General features: G+C 34.7%; 1 protein-coding gene across 23 annotated transcripts in view; it reads left to right on the forward strand.

The window, feature by feature from the left end:
- The window catches only part of ADGRL2 (adhesion G protein-coupled receptor L2), a gene marked incomplete at both ends in the record, with an annotated part of 154,781 nt that overhangs the window by 55,359 nt on the left and 80,498 nt on the right, over positions 1 to 18,924 (forward strand). For all 23 annotated transcript variants that reach the window (XM_080690905.1, XM_080690921.1, XM_080690922.1 and 20 more), the window contains one exon: positions 12,218 to 12,431. In XM_080690905.1, coding sequence (XP_080547031.1) covers positions 12,218 to 12,431 — 214 coding nt within the window. The remainder of the gene's footprint in view (positions 1 to 12,217; positions 12,432 to 18,924) is intronic.

Genomic DNA, 18,924 nt, shown 5'->3' on the forward strand with positions numbered 1-18,924 from the left:
CCCCCCCCCCCCAAAAAAAATCCTGTTGGAAAATGTATTCTAACCCTTGGCAGAAAAAAAACATTCAATCATCTATAATCATATTAGTGTGTTCAATTTAAAAGAAAAAAATGTTCTAACTTGATAGTCATTTTGAGGTTTTAGGGAAAATAGTGCCTTTTTAAAACTATGTAAGAAGAAAAGTCAAATGATTGACACTTGAGGAATGATGGAATAGTTAATGCGTCTCACAGTTTGTGATAAGTCAAGAGTGGAGACTGGTTTCAGGCTGCGTTATGTGGGCCGGGAGCTTCTCTCCCGTGGCACACTTGTGAGTCAGCAGTGTCTTAATGTGATTACCTTTGGATTCCTGTTTGGGATCCAGAGAAAAGAGTGGGTGGTTTCAGTGCAGTTTCAATGTTGTTAACTCAAATGTTCTGGAGTTGCTATTAATTGGCCCCCATGTAGACACCTTTAATGATGAAGCCTGTCGTTTCAGAGGTGACTGCTTCACAGCTTTAGAGTCTGTTGTTGTCTAATAAGAGTTCATTGATACAGAAATCTTAGGTTCATATACACTGTTGTCCCTCTTCCAATTCAGTTTACATTTAGCTCTTTAAAAATGAAATTTTGTTTAGTACTTTACTGTGTGTGGGTTTTTTTTTTTGCTACTTTTTGAAGTTATTATGTTTAAATACATCACCATATTAACACAAAGACTTGAATTTAAATTTTGACTCTCAGCCGGGTGTGGTGGTGTACTCTTGTAATCCCTGCATTTGGGAGGCTGAGACAGGAGGAACATGGTTCAAGGACAGCCTCAGTTACTTAATAAGACCCTTTGCAACTCAGTGAGACCCTGTTTCAAAGTAAAGGATAAAAAATAGGACTGGGAGTGTCACTTGGAGGTAGAGTGGCCCTGAATTCCATCCCCAGTACTTCAAAAACAAACAAACAAACAAACAAACAAACAAACCCACAAACAAAAACAAAAAAATAAAAGAACGAAAAAGAAAACAAAACAAAAACAAAACAAAAAACTCTCTTTGATGGGAGACTGTCTGGGAAATACTTTAACAAAGTCTCCATTCTAAATAGTTGTATTCATCACTCTACTGCAGTGACAGGTATTGAGCCAGCATGGCTTGACGGAGTCACCGGATAGGGGGACAAATCTCACATTTCTGTATTTTTGCCTATTTAATTGCTTTTAAGAATAAATAGTATTCTGAGGCTGAGTGGGGGCGTTTTTGAAGTTTCTGATACTAAAAGGTTAGCCAACGAAAGGATAAAATACAAAATTATATTGAACAATTAACGTAGAGGTGGAAAGAAATGGTCATACTTGACACGATGATTGTTTGGTTATCCTGCAACGATTCTCTAGTTCCTTTGTTTACAGTGAAAATTATACAGAATTACTTTAGATACCATGTGAATGACCTGAGAAATTGCATTTCTGGTTATAACTTCTAAGCTGGTTTTAACTAATTATAGAAAATAATAATTGTAGCTGGGAGTGGTAGCACATGCCTGTAATCCCAGTATTTAGGAGGCGGTGATAGGAGTTATCATCAGCCCGGAATCTCAGGAAGACCCTCAGCGACTGTTTCAAAATAAATATGGGGCTGGGTTGTGGCTTAAATGTAGAACACCTAATGATGATAGTAGTAGTAGTAGTAGTAGTAGTAGTAGTAGTGGTGGTAAGTGGTAGTAGTACTAGTTGTTGTTGTTAATAATGTTATTTCTGTGGGGATAAAAAGAGATTAAAGGTATTAGTTGATTTTTGTTTGTTTGACCACAACTCTGATCAAACAAACTAAATTCTGATTTCGAATTCTATCCGGTGGCCCACCATGGGCACGTTTTCTCATTAGAATCCCACTGCTTAGTGGGCTCCGGTGAAGATATCCTCGTTGTCATGTTTATATTCTTAATCTCTTCACATCTGGATATTTTAGAAAACATTTCTGATAATATACTTGCCTTAAATGTAAACACTCAAAACTTTAATAAAAAAGATGAAAATGGGCTATTCCCCACTCAAAATGATAACATTTATGTTCTTATGTATCTTTTGCTATCCTTTGAATATAGGAATTAAAGTATAAGATAAAACATGAATTAGAGTGGAGTGTGAGTGCCTACTATATTTCAGGCACTGTGTTGGAAATCCAGGATACAAAAATGTATAGGATTTATTTACTTTCTGTGGCAAAGCTCACAGTCTAGAATGTGAAGAAATATCAAGTACAGAAACAGAGTGTTACGTGCTCTGTAAGAGGAGTACATAATTGCTCCTTTACTAATTCATTCATACAAGCATTTATTTAGCATATCTTTATTTTGTGTCCTCTTATAAAGAACTGGCCTCTACTAGGTTTGGGCACCGTCATGTTGAATCAGATAGAAAGGCTGCCTTTTCTCAGGGAGGTGCTGTCTCCCATGTTAGCTGCATATAGGGTCATTACCATTTTTTTGTTTACTTTATATTCCTAGTGTCTAGAAGAGTACTAGGCACATAGGAGGTGTTCAGTACTTATTGGGAGAAACAAATGAACCAAACCTGAGGCCAAGTTGTCCTTTTCCCGTTTTTAGGGAGGTCTTCCTTTAGATTATGAAGGCTCATTAATTGTTGCCTTCAAACATTCTGTGTGAAGGAGCAGTTGGATAGTATTGAAGTTTCACATTAAATGTATTAAATTTTTTAAAAAGTGGGTTGGACAAAATATTTTACATTGATGAACTTCGGATAAGCTATAGCTATAAATAGACAATTCAAAGCATCTCTTGTGGCATATATTGTTTTTACTAGACATGCGTATCAAATTTTCCCTTTAAAGTTGTATACTAGCCAGGTGTGGTGGTGCATGCTTGTAATCCCAGGACTTGGAGGTTGGGACAGGAGGATTGCAGGTTCAAAGTTAGCCTCAGCTACTCTAGGCCCTCCACAACTTAATGAGACCCTGTTTCAAAATAAAGAATAAAAAATAGGGCTAGGGGTGTATCTTGGAGGTAGAATGCCCCTCCAAAATAAACAAACAAAACAAATATGAAAAATAAAAAATAACAGGTCGTGTTTTTATAACAAATTGCTGTGTTTAAATGACATTTGTGAGTTATTACTCAGTAGTGGTTAATTTAGAATTTTTTTTTTTAAATGAAGCAGATCAATTTTTTTCTAGTAAGGAATTTAATCCCAAATGTTTTGAAGGACTCATAATATATACTTTCCTCCTAAAACATTGAGAAGCTTTTCAGAAGTAGTAATATTTAAACATAACAGCTGATGGCATTTGGAAAGTACATTTTTACTCTAGAGCATCCAGAAGGTTATGACTCTTAGCAAATGTCAAAGTTAAAGCTTTTTTTTTTTGGTACTTTGTATAATTGAATTTTTGTATTAATTTTTTATTATGCATTTATTTGTTAGGTATTTTTATGTGTTTCCAATGAGAATCGTAGCATTTTCAATTTAAATTGATTTTACTTAATAAAACATTTAATTTTATTTTGTTTTTACTATTGATTTTGCTAAATAAAATAAATGTTTAAACTAAATATTTTTCTCATTTTTTGGAACTGCTTCAGAATGTAAATCATCCAATTTAGTTGAATTTATCTAAAAGAAATAACTTCTAAACAAAAATGACATGAAAAGCTAAGGCATATCACTTATGCTGAGGATTATTATTTTTTTTTTAGTTGTATGATTTTAAAATTGGCCACTTTCTTTTTCAAATATTTTATATTTTTTGTGCACATTTGTTTGGTGTTTCATATTAACCAAATTAACTTACAAATATTACATTTATTAGACCAGTGTGCTTATACTGGAAAATGACTAAATTTTTATATTTTCTTTATTAGCATGTGAACAGGTCTTAGGTGAATTTTTTTTCCTCTTCACCTGTCATAGTTGATCATATAGCACAGACATCAAAAGAATCATGTGTTCATGACCACAAAAAGTTATTATTTTAGGGTTCAATTTATTAAGCTATTTCTGAAATAAAATGGAACTAATTAAACTAAAAACAACAGAGTGACCTCTACAAACTTACATGAGATTGGGTTTTAACTCACTGACCTTTGGTATAAGAAGTTTATAATACATCCTTGAATTTTAAAATTGATTTTCGATGATTCCGTGAATGCAGAGATAAATGAAAGTTGAGATTAATTTTTCTTTGAGATTTTCTGTTAATACTCATGTCCCTCTTAGGAAGAAATCTCATTAACATATCTAAATAAGAATAGTTCGGAGATTTTTATATTTCAGTCCTAGTAATAGACTGGCCTGAGTTAATGTTTCAGCACAGCTTTGAGTCACAGCCTCACTCCAATGGTAGCCCTGATAATCAGAAGCCAGGGTGCTTCCTGGGCTCCTGAGACAGCAGGAGCAGCAGCAGCCCTGACAGGGTCTAGTTCAAAGTAATTAAGATTTATAGGACCAGAAAAGTTGAGGTTTTTATATTACAGCATAATAAGAATACTTGTTATCAGAGCATAGCATTTTATAGAAATGTATGAATCACAGATTCAATGGAGATAATGATAGTAAAGCAAAATTATTCCTAATCAAGAGCTTGGAGTCCAACAGAGTGTACTATTTGTTGCCAGAGCACCATATTATCTTGCAAAAAAAAAAAAAAAAAAAAAGAAGGCTTATAAGTGATATAACTCGAGTGATGGAATTCCAATTCTGGTCCTTTGAATTCCCACCCAGTAGCAGTGCATCTGTTTATTAGGAGTTATCCCCTGAATGCGAATGATTTCCGTCCTAAGTCCTTGCACCTGTTGCCGGGAGGTATTTATTCCAATCACTAGCCTAAAGCACAGAGAGTTATTGCTTGACATTTTATAGCTTGGGGGGAAAAACTGTCTTTTCAGAATCATTTGTTCAGAGAGGAGAAATGGAGCAAAACAGTTCATTTTACTCTAAGCGCTGCTATTTGGCGGCATTCACATTTGCACAGCACAAAGCTGCAGTATTGATTTTTTGCTCACGGGGCCTCCCACCAGTTCTTTCTTCGATTGTCAGGATGGCAAGATGGATTGTATTACACTTTGCTTGTTGGGATGCTTTTTTTTTTTGAAATAAAAATGGATTTGAAAATACTGCTTAGAATAAATATCATAGTAGGAGTGTGGTTAAATAGCTTTAATTTATGGGTTTCTTCAACTGATTATGTTGGCTGAACCATTGCACTGAGTACCTGACACACTGTTAACTTTTCTGTTCCTCTTCTTTCTCCAAGACTGACAGCACCCAGTAGAGCATAATTCTGTGTTTTCTGCAACAAGGGTCCCCAAACCTGCTGACTGACACCATGACTTGGAGAGGCATTTAAGTACCATTTCAGAACGTGGGTCCAGTTGCAGAATTGCTGGGTTCCAGACCCTAATTTTTTTATTCTCTCTGAACATGGATCCTTGAACACATAATTTTTCTGTGCTTCGGTCTCCTTTTTTGTAAAATGGTGATAAGAATAGAACCTATCTGGTCATCATGAGGATGTTTAGTCATAAGTATTTATAAAGTCTTTAGAGCAACTTCTTTTGATAATGTAATGAATAAATGGGGCAAATCTTCTTTCTCCCAGAAACAAGTATAAAATTGGACAAAATTGCCAACAACAATCATTTGATTTCTGGAAGGTAACCGAGGCCAAACAACAAATGGAGAGCATGCATTTTTGAAAATCTGCTAGAACTTCTGATATGAGTCATGAAGGTTAAAGCTTTCTAATGTGAGGCTACTCCTACCCCTCTTCTCTTGCTCCTTAGTTAGGTTCTCTCTGGTAGCTTCATCAGGGCAGGGCCTGCCTCCACAGAGGTGGTTTTGCTGCCCAGGGCAGCTGACTTGATTTGGATGGAAACCAAGGCCCAACAGTATTGTCACTTAAAATAGTAAACACTACGAAGCAGATGGGGAAACCCAAAGCTCCACTAGCCTTTGGTTGTAGTTCCATTTTGAAAATGCTATTAGGCACATCTAGGAAACAAAAAAGAAAACGCATGTATTCTATTATTTATTTATTTTAGTACTGGACATCCAACCCAGGGCCTTGCACGTATTAGGCAAGCCCTCCACTGAGCTCTATTGTTAGTCCTCTGCATGCTCGACCAGCTAGGAAACTACACAAGGGTACTAAGAGATGAGAGAGGACTTTGCAGAAAGTAAGTAACTGAAGCCAACTTCAATACTGCTTGAGTTCTGAATATTCTCTCTAGCACTCGGATCAGCAGAGTGGAATTTTATTATGGGTTCATAGTTTATGCGCAAGGTTTATACCAGTTTTTGGCTTACCGCTAAGCTATACAGAGATAGAGATGATCTCTGGGAAGCCAGGCCAAAAAACAACAACAACAATAATAATACAAAATAAGAAAAACCAAAACAATGAACAGAGATGATAGTTAGGTGCACATAATGAGGTAGACAGATTCTATAGATCCACTCGAGACACTAAAGAGTATACAACAGAGTATTTCTCCAGAAGGAAAGAAATCTGTACCCAAACTTAGTAACAGTATATTATTTAAGATGTAGATCTTTCAGCAGCAAAAATTTACAAGATATAAAAAAAGTAGGAAAGTTGACTCATAACCAGGAAGGGGGGGGCATTCAGTCGCAACTACTGCTGATGTGGGCCACCCAGATGATGGATTTAGCAGATAAACATTTCAAAGCAGCTATTATGAAGATTAAAGTAAAACTATATTAGAGAATTAAGAGGAAATATGATGACAATGACATAACAAATATGGAATCTCAAAAGAGAAATAAAAACTTTTTTAAATGGCCTTAGAGAAATCCTTGGCACATCTCAGTTATTTTACAAGTGTTGTAAACACATCCCAGCTTCATCTCAGCCCAGAGATTCTGATGCAGTAGGTCTAGAATAGAGTCTGAAAATCTGTGTTCTTGTAATCTCAATACTTGGGAGGCTGAGACAGAAGGATGACAGGTTTGAGAATAGCCACAGCAATTTAGGGAGGCTCTTCAGCAATGTAGCTGGGAGGTAGAATGCACCTCGTTTCAGTCCCTAGTACCACGAAATAAATAATTTACCAATTGACTCTGATAAAACCCATATTTGGTGATCAATAGTATAGACTTGATAAATGATATTTTAAAAACACGTACTCTAAAACAGCCAATTTTAAATAGTAAAAGATTATTTTATATAAGAGAAGAAAGGTCAGTTAAAGAATGACAACCAAACTTGTGATTTGGCTGTTGACTCGATATTGTTGGTCATTAATGTGCTATAAATTAAGGGATAAATGTTTTTAGAAGTATTTTTTGTTATTCATAAGTTTTGTTTAGTGAAAATATTGTTTTCCAAATTAGTGGCAATATGTAGTTTTATTAAAGGCTTTCCACACTTTTTTTTTTTTTTGGTGGTACTGGGGTTCCTGGAAACCCTTCTCTGGGCTACACTCCCAGACCTATTTTTTTTTTTTTTTTTTTAATTTGGAAACAGGGTTGGCTTCGAACCTGTGCCATCCTCCTGTCTCCGCCTCCCAAGCGCGGGGATTACAAGCATGCACCACCAGGCCCGGCTCCACATTTCTTTTAAAGTGCCAATTTTAGTAGAAGAGGTTGAATCAGTCATTCCCCTTGAAGTTTTTGGGAAAGTATTCTAAAGTGGCCAAAAAAAGCACAAGTATTTACATTTTTTTCTGAAAAAATATGTAAACCTTTCTTTTTCATAATTGACTTTCATTTAATTTCTCCCATCAGTCTTTGAATAAAAGAATTACTCTAGAAAGATGTTTTCCTGTGATTTGTATGAACCTACCTAGTTTACCACATGCATTTCTGAGAATTATTTCAACAGTACCTTACAGTCTACATTATTGTGTCAAATCACATCTATATTCACAATGTTCTTATGATTATATGTTAAAGAAAAAGAACAAGTAATTTATTAATTGTAGATCATGTGGAAATCTTAGAATAGCATGTGAGCCTGATTAAAAGGAGCTTACCCATTTAGACTCATAGACCAGAGCAGACTTACAGGACTTTGAAAAGATTTTAATTCTTTTTTTTTTTTTAGGGGGGGGGGGAGCTATTAGGGATTAAACCAGGGTCCTTCTACTTCTGAGCTACAACACAAACCCATTTTATTTCTTATTTTGAAACAAGGTCTCACTAAGTTGCTGAGGTTAACCTTGAACTTGGAATCCTCCTGTTTCAGGCATCACCATGCCCTATGATTTTAAGTCTTCAGGAAAAAAAAAAAGAAAGAAAACTCAGGAAATAAAACTGATTTGTTCTAGTTCACAAGCCTCTCTCAGACCCTCCTGCTTCAGTATTCAGTTTGCAGTGTTCTTGCCATATAGATGTATTTTTTTCCTTTTTTAAAATTTTTATTGGTGCATTATAATTTCATACAGTAGTGAGATTCATAGGGACAACATTCTTGTCTTCACCTAATTTTAGTTGATCTGTTTACTTTCCTGTACCTCCTTCTTCTAACTTCTTCCCTTTCTTGATCCCCTTCTAGAGCTATTCTACTGGTCTTCATATGGCCATATTTGAACACTCTTGTTTTTTGCCTTCTTTAGATATATGGCACATATCTCTACATTTCCAGAAATAGTCTTCTTTGTTATCTGTGTTTTTAAACCTTCACAGTAGTTATATCCTGTCAATTTAATATTCCCTAATGACTGCAGAATACAGGAAAGCTTATTTTAAAATCTTGCTAGCAATATTTTCAGCATAGTGGCTTAAGTAGCCACAACGTTTTAAAGCCTGTCCTCTGGTTGATAAGAACATGGGCTTTGAGGCTAAGCCCATTCATAAGGTAGAATCTAACTTGTAGTAACACTGAGGTCACTAACTTTGCTACTGTTTAGTGCCTCAGTTTCATGCTCTGTACATTTGGTATTGTAACAGTAATTAATCCAAAATTTGAGGGTGGAGTGTGATGAACTTAAAACAGGTGGTACATAGAAAAAACAGCACAGGGCCAGCACTTAGTAATTGTTCTGTAAATATTAGCTTATATATTATCTACTCTATTTGTCCCTTCATATATATGTATATGTGTATATGTATATATGTATAGATATGTAGATATATGAATGCATGTGTGGCTTTGTATACATTCTAGTTGAAAACACAAGATTCTAAATGCAGGAAGATCCATGAATAGGTAACCTATCTGTCTTGTGAGAAACACTAATGAACCTCACTGATACATTAAAACAAATAAATTGACAGAATTTAGTTATTTTTTGGGGGGGAATGTCATTTTTATTTTAGTTTGTTTTTTTACTTCTTACCATTTTTATTTTTACTGTCAAAGGAAACATATTACAGAGGAAAACACATTGTGATTTATATATTGTTAAGCAAATACTAGTTTAATTAAATGATTTGATTCCATAACATTTTCTGGAATTATGTATCGTGTGCTATTCTAGGTTTTGAGATTATGGCTAAGATCCTATCACAATGTAGAAGGCTAAATATATATTAAAAGTGAACATGCAAGGTTCTGTGTGGTGGTAATATGCACATTAGTAAAGATATGAGGTTCAGTGGAAACAAAGATAAGGGCAGGGATTTGAGAAATATAACATTTATGACTTAAAACATTAGATATTGTTGCACTAGGTAAAGAATTCATAAATTCTTTTTAGTGGAAGCACAAGTACCATGGTCTGTTTTCTCTAGAATATTCTGCATCATAACCTACTACATTTAATTGGGCTATATTGGTCTTTCCTTGTCTTTACTTTTTGAGATAACTGTGACTTAGGCTTTAAAAATCCTCTCTCTGTATTATCAAACAAGACACTCAACTTTGTAAATTCCTCCGTATCTTTCAAAAGCAGAGGAAAATTTACTTAGAGCCATAATTATAATCCTGAAAACTAACAATAACAATAAAAATTAAGGGGTTCAATTAAAAAATCACAGAGTTTCATAATCAATTCTCTGTTTTTGACAAAACAGTAAGAATTGTGAATTATGGCTCCAAGCCAGTCTTTTAATACCATGTTCTAATATTCCTCACATTTTCTAATAATATGATTTATTCTGTTTTATTATAGAATTATAATTGCAAATCACCTCTCCCTTTAAAATAGGTTGTGCTCTAAAATTTTATTTGATGTCACTTGTTTAGATTTTCACATAGCTTTTTGCCACAAAGAAGTATCAGCTTTTGAAACCATACAAATACTTGCAATTAAAACAAATACAATAATACTAATTTAAGTGAATTTGTATCATATAAGATCAGGAAAGAGATAAAAGTGACTTGTACCCACAAGCCCGCCTTATCAGGGAAGGAATGTCTTTTGAAGTTTATCCTGCTTACTGTTTACATCCTGCCATTTGCCCAGCGCTTCCTGAATTCCCTCCTTTAATCTTTCATGTTCAGTGCTCTCATCACACCGCAGACCTGCTTCCTGAAAACCCACCAGCTGGGGTGGCCATGATTCCTTGACGACTTCCATGTTCCAGATGACATGCTCTTTCTTTCCTCTTCCGTCCAGTTACACCTTTAGTTTTCCCAGTAGAACTGAGGGTTCAGCCAAGTTTAAGAATTGCTAGTATTATAAATCATTCCAGTATGTGACCCAGTGATCCATTTGGAGGATTAGTTGGACCATATAAAGAAGATGCATTTTTATCCAAATGACCCTCGATGTCCTGGAATTAGTGAGAGGTATTGCCTAGTACAGATTCAGAGAACAGGTTTGGCATAAAGTTGACCTGGATTCAACCTGGCTGTTCATGCTAGAAGTGTAAAACTTGGAATGGTTTCTTTTACTTCTCAATATCTGGGTTTTCTACAAATAATATATAGGGAATAAACCATCTCATGCAGAGTAATTAAAATGATAAGAGGAAACAAAGCATTGTCTTTTTTAATAGGAATAGGTGGTGAAAGGCTAGAGAACTGAAAATTTAAAACTTGGGCAGTATGTGAGATTTTGACATGGAGGTTAATCCATAAGTATAATAATACCAGTATAGCATGAGTATATTTCTCATAAGGATTTACTATTCTTGACTTTCTTTGTTTTTTACATTTTGTCCTGTGTTATGACACTTTGTTCTCCTTCCCTCCCTCCTTCCTCTCCTACTTCTGTACTAGGATTGGAATCCAGTGGCAGTTTTTTTTTTTTTTTAATTTGAAACAAGGTCTCCCTAAGTTATTGAGGTTGGCTTCAACTCTGTGATACTCCTAGCTCAGCCTCTCAAGTACTGGGATTTTGGGTTTAGGAGCCCTGGTTGAAAACAGTGGCTAAAAAATTCCAATCTTCTATTCCAATGAATAATCTTTTTTTATAACACACATAACAGTGGCTGTCTACACTGTACCTAATGTACCCTGTATAAATTCATTTAGCACTTTAAGCATCACTTATGTACCTTATTTTAATAATTGTATGGGTAATATCACAGATATGCATGTATATATATATGTATGTATGTATGTATCTATCTATCTATCTTGCAGTTCTGGGAATGAAACCCGGGGGCATTCTACCTTGAACCTATACCCTGGCCCTATTTTTTATCCTTTATTTTGAAACAGGGTCTCACTGAGTTGCAAAGGGCCTCACTAAGTAGTAGCTGAGGTTGTCTGCAAACTGCAGTCGTCCTGTCTCAGCCTCCCAACCAAATGTGTGCCACCACACCTGATTTTAATTTTTATTTTTAATGTCACAAAACTGAAGCTTAAAGGAATTTTGCTCTTTTGTCATCTTCAAATTTATTAGATTAGATTCTGCAATGCAATTGTATTGAGTGTCCATCTGCTGGAAACTCAGGGTCTCACTGAGTTGCAGAGGGCCTCATAAGTAGCTGAGGCTGTCCGCGAACCACGATCCTCCAGTCTCAGCCTCCCTAGTGCTGGGATTACAAGCGTACCCCACCATGCCCGGTTTAACTTGTTACTGTTTATATAACAGCAGTTAAATTTATTTTGCTTTGGATTTACCCAAAATGAAACATTTGTGTTTAAACTAGATTATATAGAAAATATTTTGTTGGAGAAATTTAGAAATGTCTTATAAGGATGATGGGTTGAAATGAAGGTATATAAAAGAAAATAGTAAGTTTCAGATAGAGTTAAATACATGAATTTCTGACATCTCTTGACTGGAGGCATGCATCATTATTTGAAAATGCCTTATTGAAATATTTTATTTCACAAATGAGTTGATGTTTAATTTTCTGTCTTCTTTTTATTTTAAGGTTTCAGCAGAGCAGCTTTACCATTTGGGTTGGTTAGACGAGAATTGTCCTGCGAAGGTTATTCTATAGATTTACGATGTCCTGGCAGCGATGTCATCATGATTGAGAGCGCTAACTACGGGCGGACAGATGACAAGATTTGTGATGCTGATCCATTTCAGATGGAGAATACAGACTGCTACCTCCCTGATGCCTTCAAAATCATGACACAAAGGTAAACATCCATTTGTTAATACTTCTAGTGTATCCAAATTTGTCAAATTATTATAATTCCACAACAGATTGATGTACTGTATAGTAAACTGTATTGGATTTTTACCTATAAAAATTGATTTTTATATTGTGTTTTCTACAACATTCAAATCTATACATCATTTTAGTATAAATTGAAAGGAGTAAGTAATACCTTTTCATCTTATATGTGAGAAAAAGAACATTTTGAATTTAATCTTGACTTATTTGAAATAGTTTTTATAAAAATAAGAATGTTTAGATGTTGAGTCTTTGCAATAATTGCTCCTTAACTGTGTGTGTGTGTGTGGGGGGGTATTGGGAGTGGAATCCAGGGACTTTTCTACCTCTAGGTTATACTCCAAGACCTATTTTATACTTTATTTGGAAACAGGGTCTCACTAAGTTGCTGAGAGCCTCACTAAGTAGCGGAGGCTGGCTTCGAACCTGTGTGATCCTCCTGTCTCAGCCTCCCAAGCACTGGGATTACAAGTGTGTGCCACCATGTCCAGTGCTCCTTAACTTTTTTTTAAATAAACTTTTTTATTTATTTATTTATTTAATTTTTTCAGTACTGGGGTTGGAACTCAGAGGCAGCCTACCTCCAAGCTACACCCCCATCCCCTTTTTTTTTATTCTTTATTTTGAAACAGGGTCTCTCTGAGTCGCAAAGGGCCTCACTAAGTAGTAGCTGAGGCTGTCTGCGAACTCGGATCCTCCTATCTCAGCCTCCTAAATTCTGGGATTATAAGTGTGCACCACCACACCTGGCTAAATAAACTTTTTTTTTAAGAACAGCTTTAGGTTCTTGGCAAAATTTAACAGAGAGTTCCCACAGTTTTTATCCCATGTAAGTCCAACCTCCCTTATTATCAATATTTCACACCACCAACTTTTGTTATAGTCTGTGAACCTACATCGGCATGTTCTTGTCATCTAGAGTTCATAGTTTACATTAATATTCACCCATAGTGTTGTACATTCTGTGGGTTTTATCAATTGCACAATGGCATCTGTTCACCATTTTAATATACAGTATACTTTCACTGGCCTGAGAATTCACTTGGCATCACCTCATTATCCCCTTTCTCCCCACTGATTTCTCACAATTATTGGTCTTTTTATTATCCCATATTTCTGCCTTCTCCAAAATTCTATATTGTTGGAATCATATATAGACTTTCAGATCGACTTTTTTTAGTTAATAACTTATTAACTACAAGTTATCTATCTAATTTTTTGCCATGACTGTTGTTAGCTTGATAGCCCATTTCTTTTTAGTAAGGAATATTTTGTTGACTAGATGTTGCTGTAGTTTATTCATACACTGTGAAGGACATTCTTCTGACTGCTTTCAAGTTTTGGCATTTATGAATAAGGCTACTATAAATGTCTGTGTGTAGGCTTTTGTGTGGCTTTTAAGTTTTCAGAAATGCCAAAGACTGATTGCTGGATTGTATGGTAATACTGCTGGTAGTTTTGTAAGAAACCACCAACCTGTGTTCCAGGTGGTTATACCATTTTGGATTCCCATCAGCAACGAATGGGAGTGTCTTGTTTCACACTCTGGGGTAACATTTGGTTTTCACAGTGTGAGGATTTTAGCCATTCTAATAGATATGTCATATATAATTCTCTAATGATTAAACAGATTGAACACTGTTTCATAAGCTTATTGTTCTTTTATGTCCTACTTGCTTCGTGTTTATTTGGCTTCAGCCCATTTCTGTACCAGGGATATTTTTTTACTGCTTAGTTTTGAGATTCCTTTGTTTATTTTGTATAATAATCATTATATCTTTTATGTTTTCTTCAAATATTTTCTCCCAGTGTTTGGCTTATCTTCTCATGTTCTTGATCCTTAACTACATCAAACAAAATAAAACAAGAAATTAAAATTTAAAAAAAATATATAGCTGAATATAGAGGAGCTTCTTGTTTTCTCCAAGGGACCATATAGATAAAATACTTTCCACATGTTAAATAACTCTAGTTGTCTTTCTGAGTAGATTTAGCTTTATTCAAAGTTGCACGATAATGTTAGAGGAATACTAGAGTGCCGTCAGTATAACAGATGGCAAGATGGAAAATATATTTCTGAACATCAAGTGGGAATTTCTGTTATCTTCAGGTAGTATATAGGTAGCTGGGCTAAACCTATCCTAATAAGGTCTTATTCTTTATGATTCAAACCATTCCATTCTCTCTTTTATTACATTATATGTTGTTTCAGATGATTTTAAAGATAAAGTCCAAATGGTCTTTTCTTTAATTCAGAATTGGATTGTTTTGCCCACAACTAGGAAAATTAAAGTTCAAAGCAGTATAGACTCTGACTGGTTGTCTAAGCCACCGTAGTTTGTATTAAGGTATTACAGGTTATTATAAATTGCTCTTTGGCTACTTCATTCAGTAAGGTAAGAATGGGTCTATGTGTAGAGGAAAGACTGTGACTCAGATGTAGAGTAGACTAACTGAATTTCTGGATTGAAATCTAAGCTCTGATAATTTCTGCTTCATTGAATTTGAGCAATTTTCTTTTTCCACTAAGCTGCAGTTCATTAGCTAGAGAAAGTAGATAATAGAGGTCTTCCACAACTATGATGGGGATATGTTCCAACAAATCCATCATAGAGTGAAAAATAATAAGTCAAATGCATTCTTACCATCTAACTTCCTGAATATTACAGCTTGGGAGTATTGGTTGTTCACCCAGCATGTACATCACACTGACTGGGGGCTTAGGTTTTCTACCATTTACCACAAGAGAGTATTGTTCTGCATATGCATATCACCGGGCCAGGAAGAGACAAGGATTAGAGATATGGTTTTACTGAATTATCTTGCCTTCTCACCATGGTGAAGCTGAAAAATTGAGCATTTCATGTCAGAAACAATGTGTATTAGACACAGGACACTTAACTTTTGTCCCCCCCCCCCCTTTACATAGGATAGTAAAATGGTGATTAGTTTTAGTGGGATTGATTAATATAATATTGTCTCATTTCACCAGAATGTTTTTATTAACCCCCATTATTTGAAATAGTGTACCCTAAAGGGAAATCTAAGGGTCACAATTTATTGTCATTATTACTTTTATATTTTGTTTACTTTTAGGAAAACCATTCATCTTTCTATTCAAAGTCGTCTTTCTGCCTTTCTTTCCACTGTGTATATTATGATCAATTCTCTAGCTTATTAGTCCACTTTAAAGTGGAAGAGCAAATTTTTTTGACAGGATGCTGGTCAGTCAGTATAGACACAAGGAAAACATTATAAAGTGAGAAAGACTTTACAAAAAGATGAAAAATTTATTTAAAAAATTTTAAATATGGATTAAGAATATGGCTCATAGTAATATGTGTTAGCATATTTTTAATGACAGAACATTATAGTAACTAGGTTTTTAAAATATACTGATCATTAAGATGTTAAGAAACTAGACACAATGAGTGTTGTTTTGAAAGATTCCTATCAGCATGTTTTTCTTTTAATTCTAATTGCAGTTTTATTAAAAAATTAAGGCAGAATCTCATTTGCATAACTTGTATGTACCTGTGAAAGGTATTCTCATTTAAAACAGGAACCCTTTATGAACTGTGTGGAATTGGAATTCTGGCCTATGAAACAAAGTAGTATTGTGTGTGCAGTATAGGGAGTTGGACCTCAGAGCTGCACTGCAGTTTCGTTTAATTTTTAATTTTTAATTATTTTTAATTTTTTATTTATGCTATAATCTTGATAAATTATAGCATAAACTTATGGTCTTCCTATCTCAGTCTTTCAAGTACTGTGATTACAGGCATGCGCCACTGTGCCAGACCAAACCACTTTTTTTTTGCAAGCTTAAGTAAATTTTATTATTACAAAGGTAGAACGAAGGGACAAAATTATAATTTCTTTGGTAAAATGGATGCTGCCAAGTTGAGCATTCCTGTTCTGATGCTCCAAAATGTGAACTGCCCCCAAATCTGAATCTTTTGAGAGTGAACATGATGGCACAGATGAGAAACTCTGCTACATATGACTTCATGTGACAGGATATAGTCAAAGCACAGCCTCCATTTGCTCCTGGACATGTTGTATAAAATTATCTTAAGGCTATGTGCATACAATACATATGGAACATAAGTGTTTTTTAAAAATTGTACTAGATATTTAACCCAGGGGCTTACCCTCTGAGCTATCCCCCAATGCTTTGTATCTATTTTATGTATTATTATTTTTTGTGGTATTGGGAATGGAAACCAGGGTAGTTCTACCTCCAAGCTTCACCCCAGTCCTATTTCCTATTATTTATTTTGAAACAGGTCTCACTAAGTTGCAGAAGGCCTCACTAAGTAGCTGAGGCTGCATGAATTCCAATCATCATGTCTCAGCTCCAGGTCCTGGGATTACAAGCATGTATCACCATACCTGATTTTATCTATTTCTTTTAATTTTGAAATAGAGGTTCACTAAGTTCCTGAGAGTCTTGCTAAGTTGATGAGGCTGGTTTCAAACCTGCCATCCTCTTGTCTTAGCCTCCCAAATACTGGGATTTCTGGTGTACATCACCATACCTGACTCAAAACAATTTTGTGTTTATATTTGTGTCTCATCTGCACGTTATCTCATTTTTATATGTGCCAATATTCCAAAATCCAAGGTGGAGGGGAATCTGAACTACTTCTGGTCCCAAACATTATGGATGAAGGATGCTAATGTGTAGAACATTTTGCACAAATATTTCAAATTTGGGAACTGCCTTACACCAGGGAGATAATAAGACACTTTCCAGTCATCAACCATTTATTCATCCTTTACACGTTGAACCATCTGTTCATTGGTAGTGTTATAAGTTCGGCATCCAGAAGCTGGCCAGAGAGAAATGGGAAGTGAAAAATTATTATTTGTGATTACCTGTTTTTGACAAGCAAAAGGCAGTGGGAGTTAATACAGAGAGAAAATCTTGGGAAGAACTGACTTCGTACTCAGCCAACATCTAGTCAGATATGTAAGCCTCATCATACTGTACACATGAATATAATTACATATTATAGGAAGCATGCAAGATAAAATATCACTGTTTAGTAAAATCAAATCTACATTTTTGGATATGACCGTTCTTCTAAAAGGATCTAGAGACTAGGATTATTTAAATTCTGAAAGAGCACGCAGTTTTGTCTACTTTTACAATTAAAACTTCCAAACAGAATATGATGTATTGCTACAAATAAGATTAATTCCAAAACTAATGGCCCCAACTCCATTTTTAAGCTTTTGTTTCATACTAGTATATTATAGTCAGCAAATGAGAGTTCAAACATGGACACTTTTTTGAGAAAAAAGAAAAAGTTAAGGTGGTTTTAAAATTTGTTGCATAGCAATAGCTTATAAGCACACCATTCCAGAATATAAAGGTAATCTGTCATATTTGATTTGTAGCTACAAGAAAATCAAGGAAGGCAGTGTTTTATGGCTGAATTATTATAATTATTGAATATGTACCTGAGCCTGTTTAATTAATAATACCATATGTAATAATTTAGGAAATTTTTCCATTTGTAATCTGCAGAAATGTATTATTAATACAGTAAAAAGAGTTGTTTATTTCTTTATGGAAAATTTCTCTGTGGAACGCTCAGATAAAAACCCTAGAATTTTTCTATTAAACCTGAAAGCCCCCTTTTCTGCATGCAATGATAGAAATAGAGAAATTTTAATACTATGTTTAAACATTATGTTTGCTTTGTATTTCAAGGTTTTAAATTCTTTCCTCTTCTGTTATATCATTTCAGCAATTAAGAGTCAAGTAAATAAAGTCACTTGTAATTCAGACTGTGATCATAAAAGTATTTCACTGTACATTTTCTGCTTCCTGCTCTTTTAAAAATGTAAAGTTGGCACTCTTTTGACAACTGATAGTACAGATTTAATGTCCTTTATTTGAAATGTTTGGAATATTTGCACACACTTCATTGGTTAAGCACCTCTAATCCAAAAATCTAAAATCCAGTATGCTCCATCTGAGTATTTTGAATTTCAGATTTGAAAGATTTCAGATTTGAGAGCATATCCAAGTTTAGATGTTCATATTAGGGATGCTCAACCTGCATGGTTCTCTGCTAAGGGTTCCGAGCAGTTTATCCTAAAAAGTATGGAATGAAATTCTTTCTTAATATGATTTATATCGTAATACATTAGGAAATAGTGCCCGTTATAGATAATTTTTAGCACCCTCCGAAGGTAATTGTTGTTAAAGTAATACAAAACAGTTTTAACACTTTGAGTTTATTGATGAAAAATACTTACGCTATTACTTGAAGTGTTTGATTAATACGTAAATGAGAATTCTGCTAAGAATAATCAGTTCTTCATAATACTTGAGTACTATCTAGTAGATCTCTTAAACCCATGTGCTAAAGGCTCTTCAAGGCCCTCTTCTTAAATTCTTTATGTTCTTTACACTTAACAATCTTCCCGTTTTTGTCAAA

The sequence above is a fragment of the Muscardinus avellanarius genome, assembly GCF_963383645.1.
Source record: "Muscardinus avellanarius genome assembly, chromosome: 3".
In the NCBI taxonomy this organism is placed as follows: Eukaryota; Metazoa; Chordata; class Mammalia; order Rodentia; family Gliridae; genus Muscardinus; species Muscardinus avellanarius.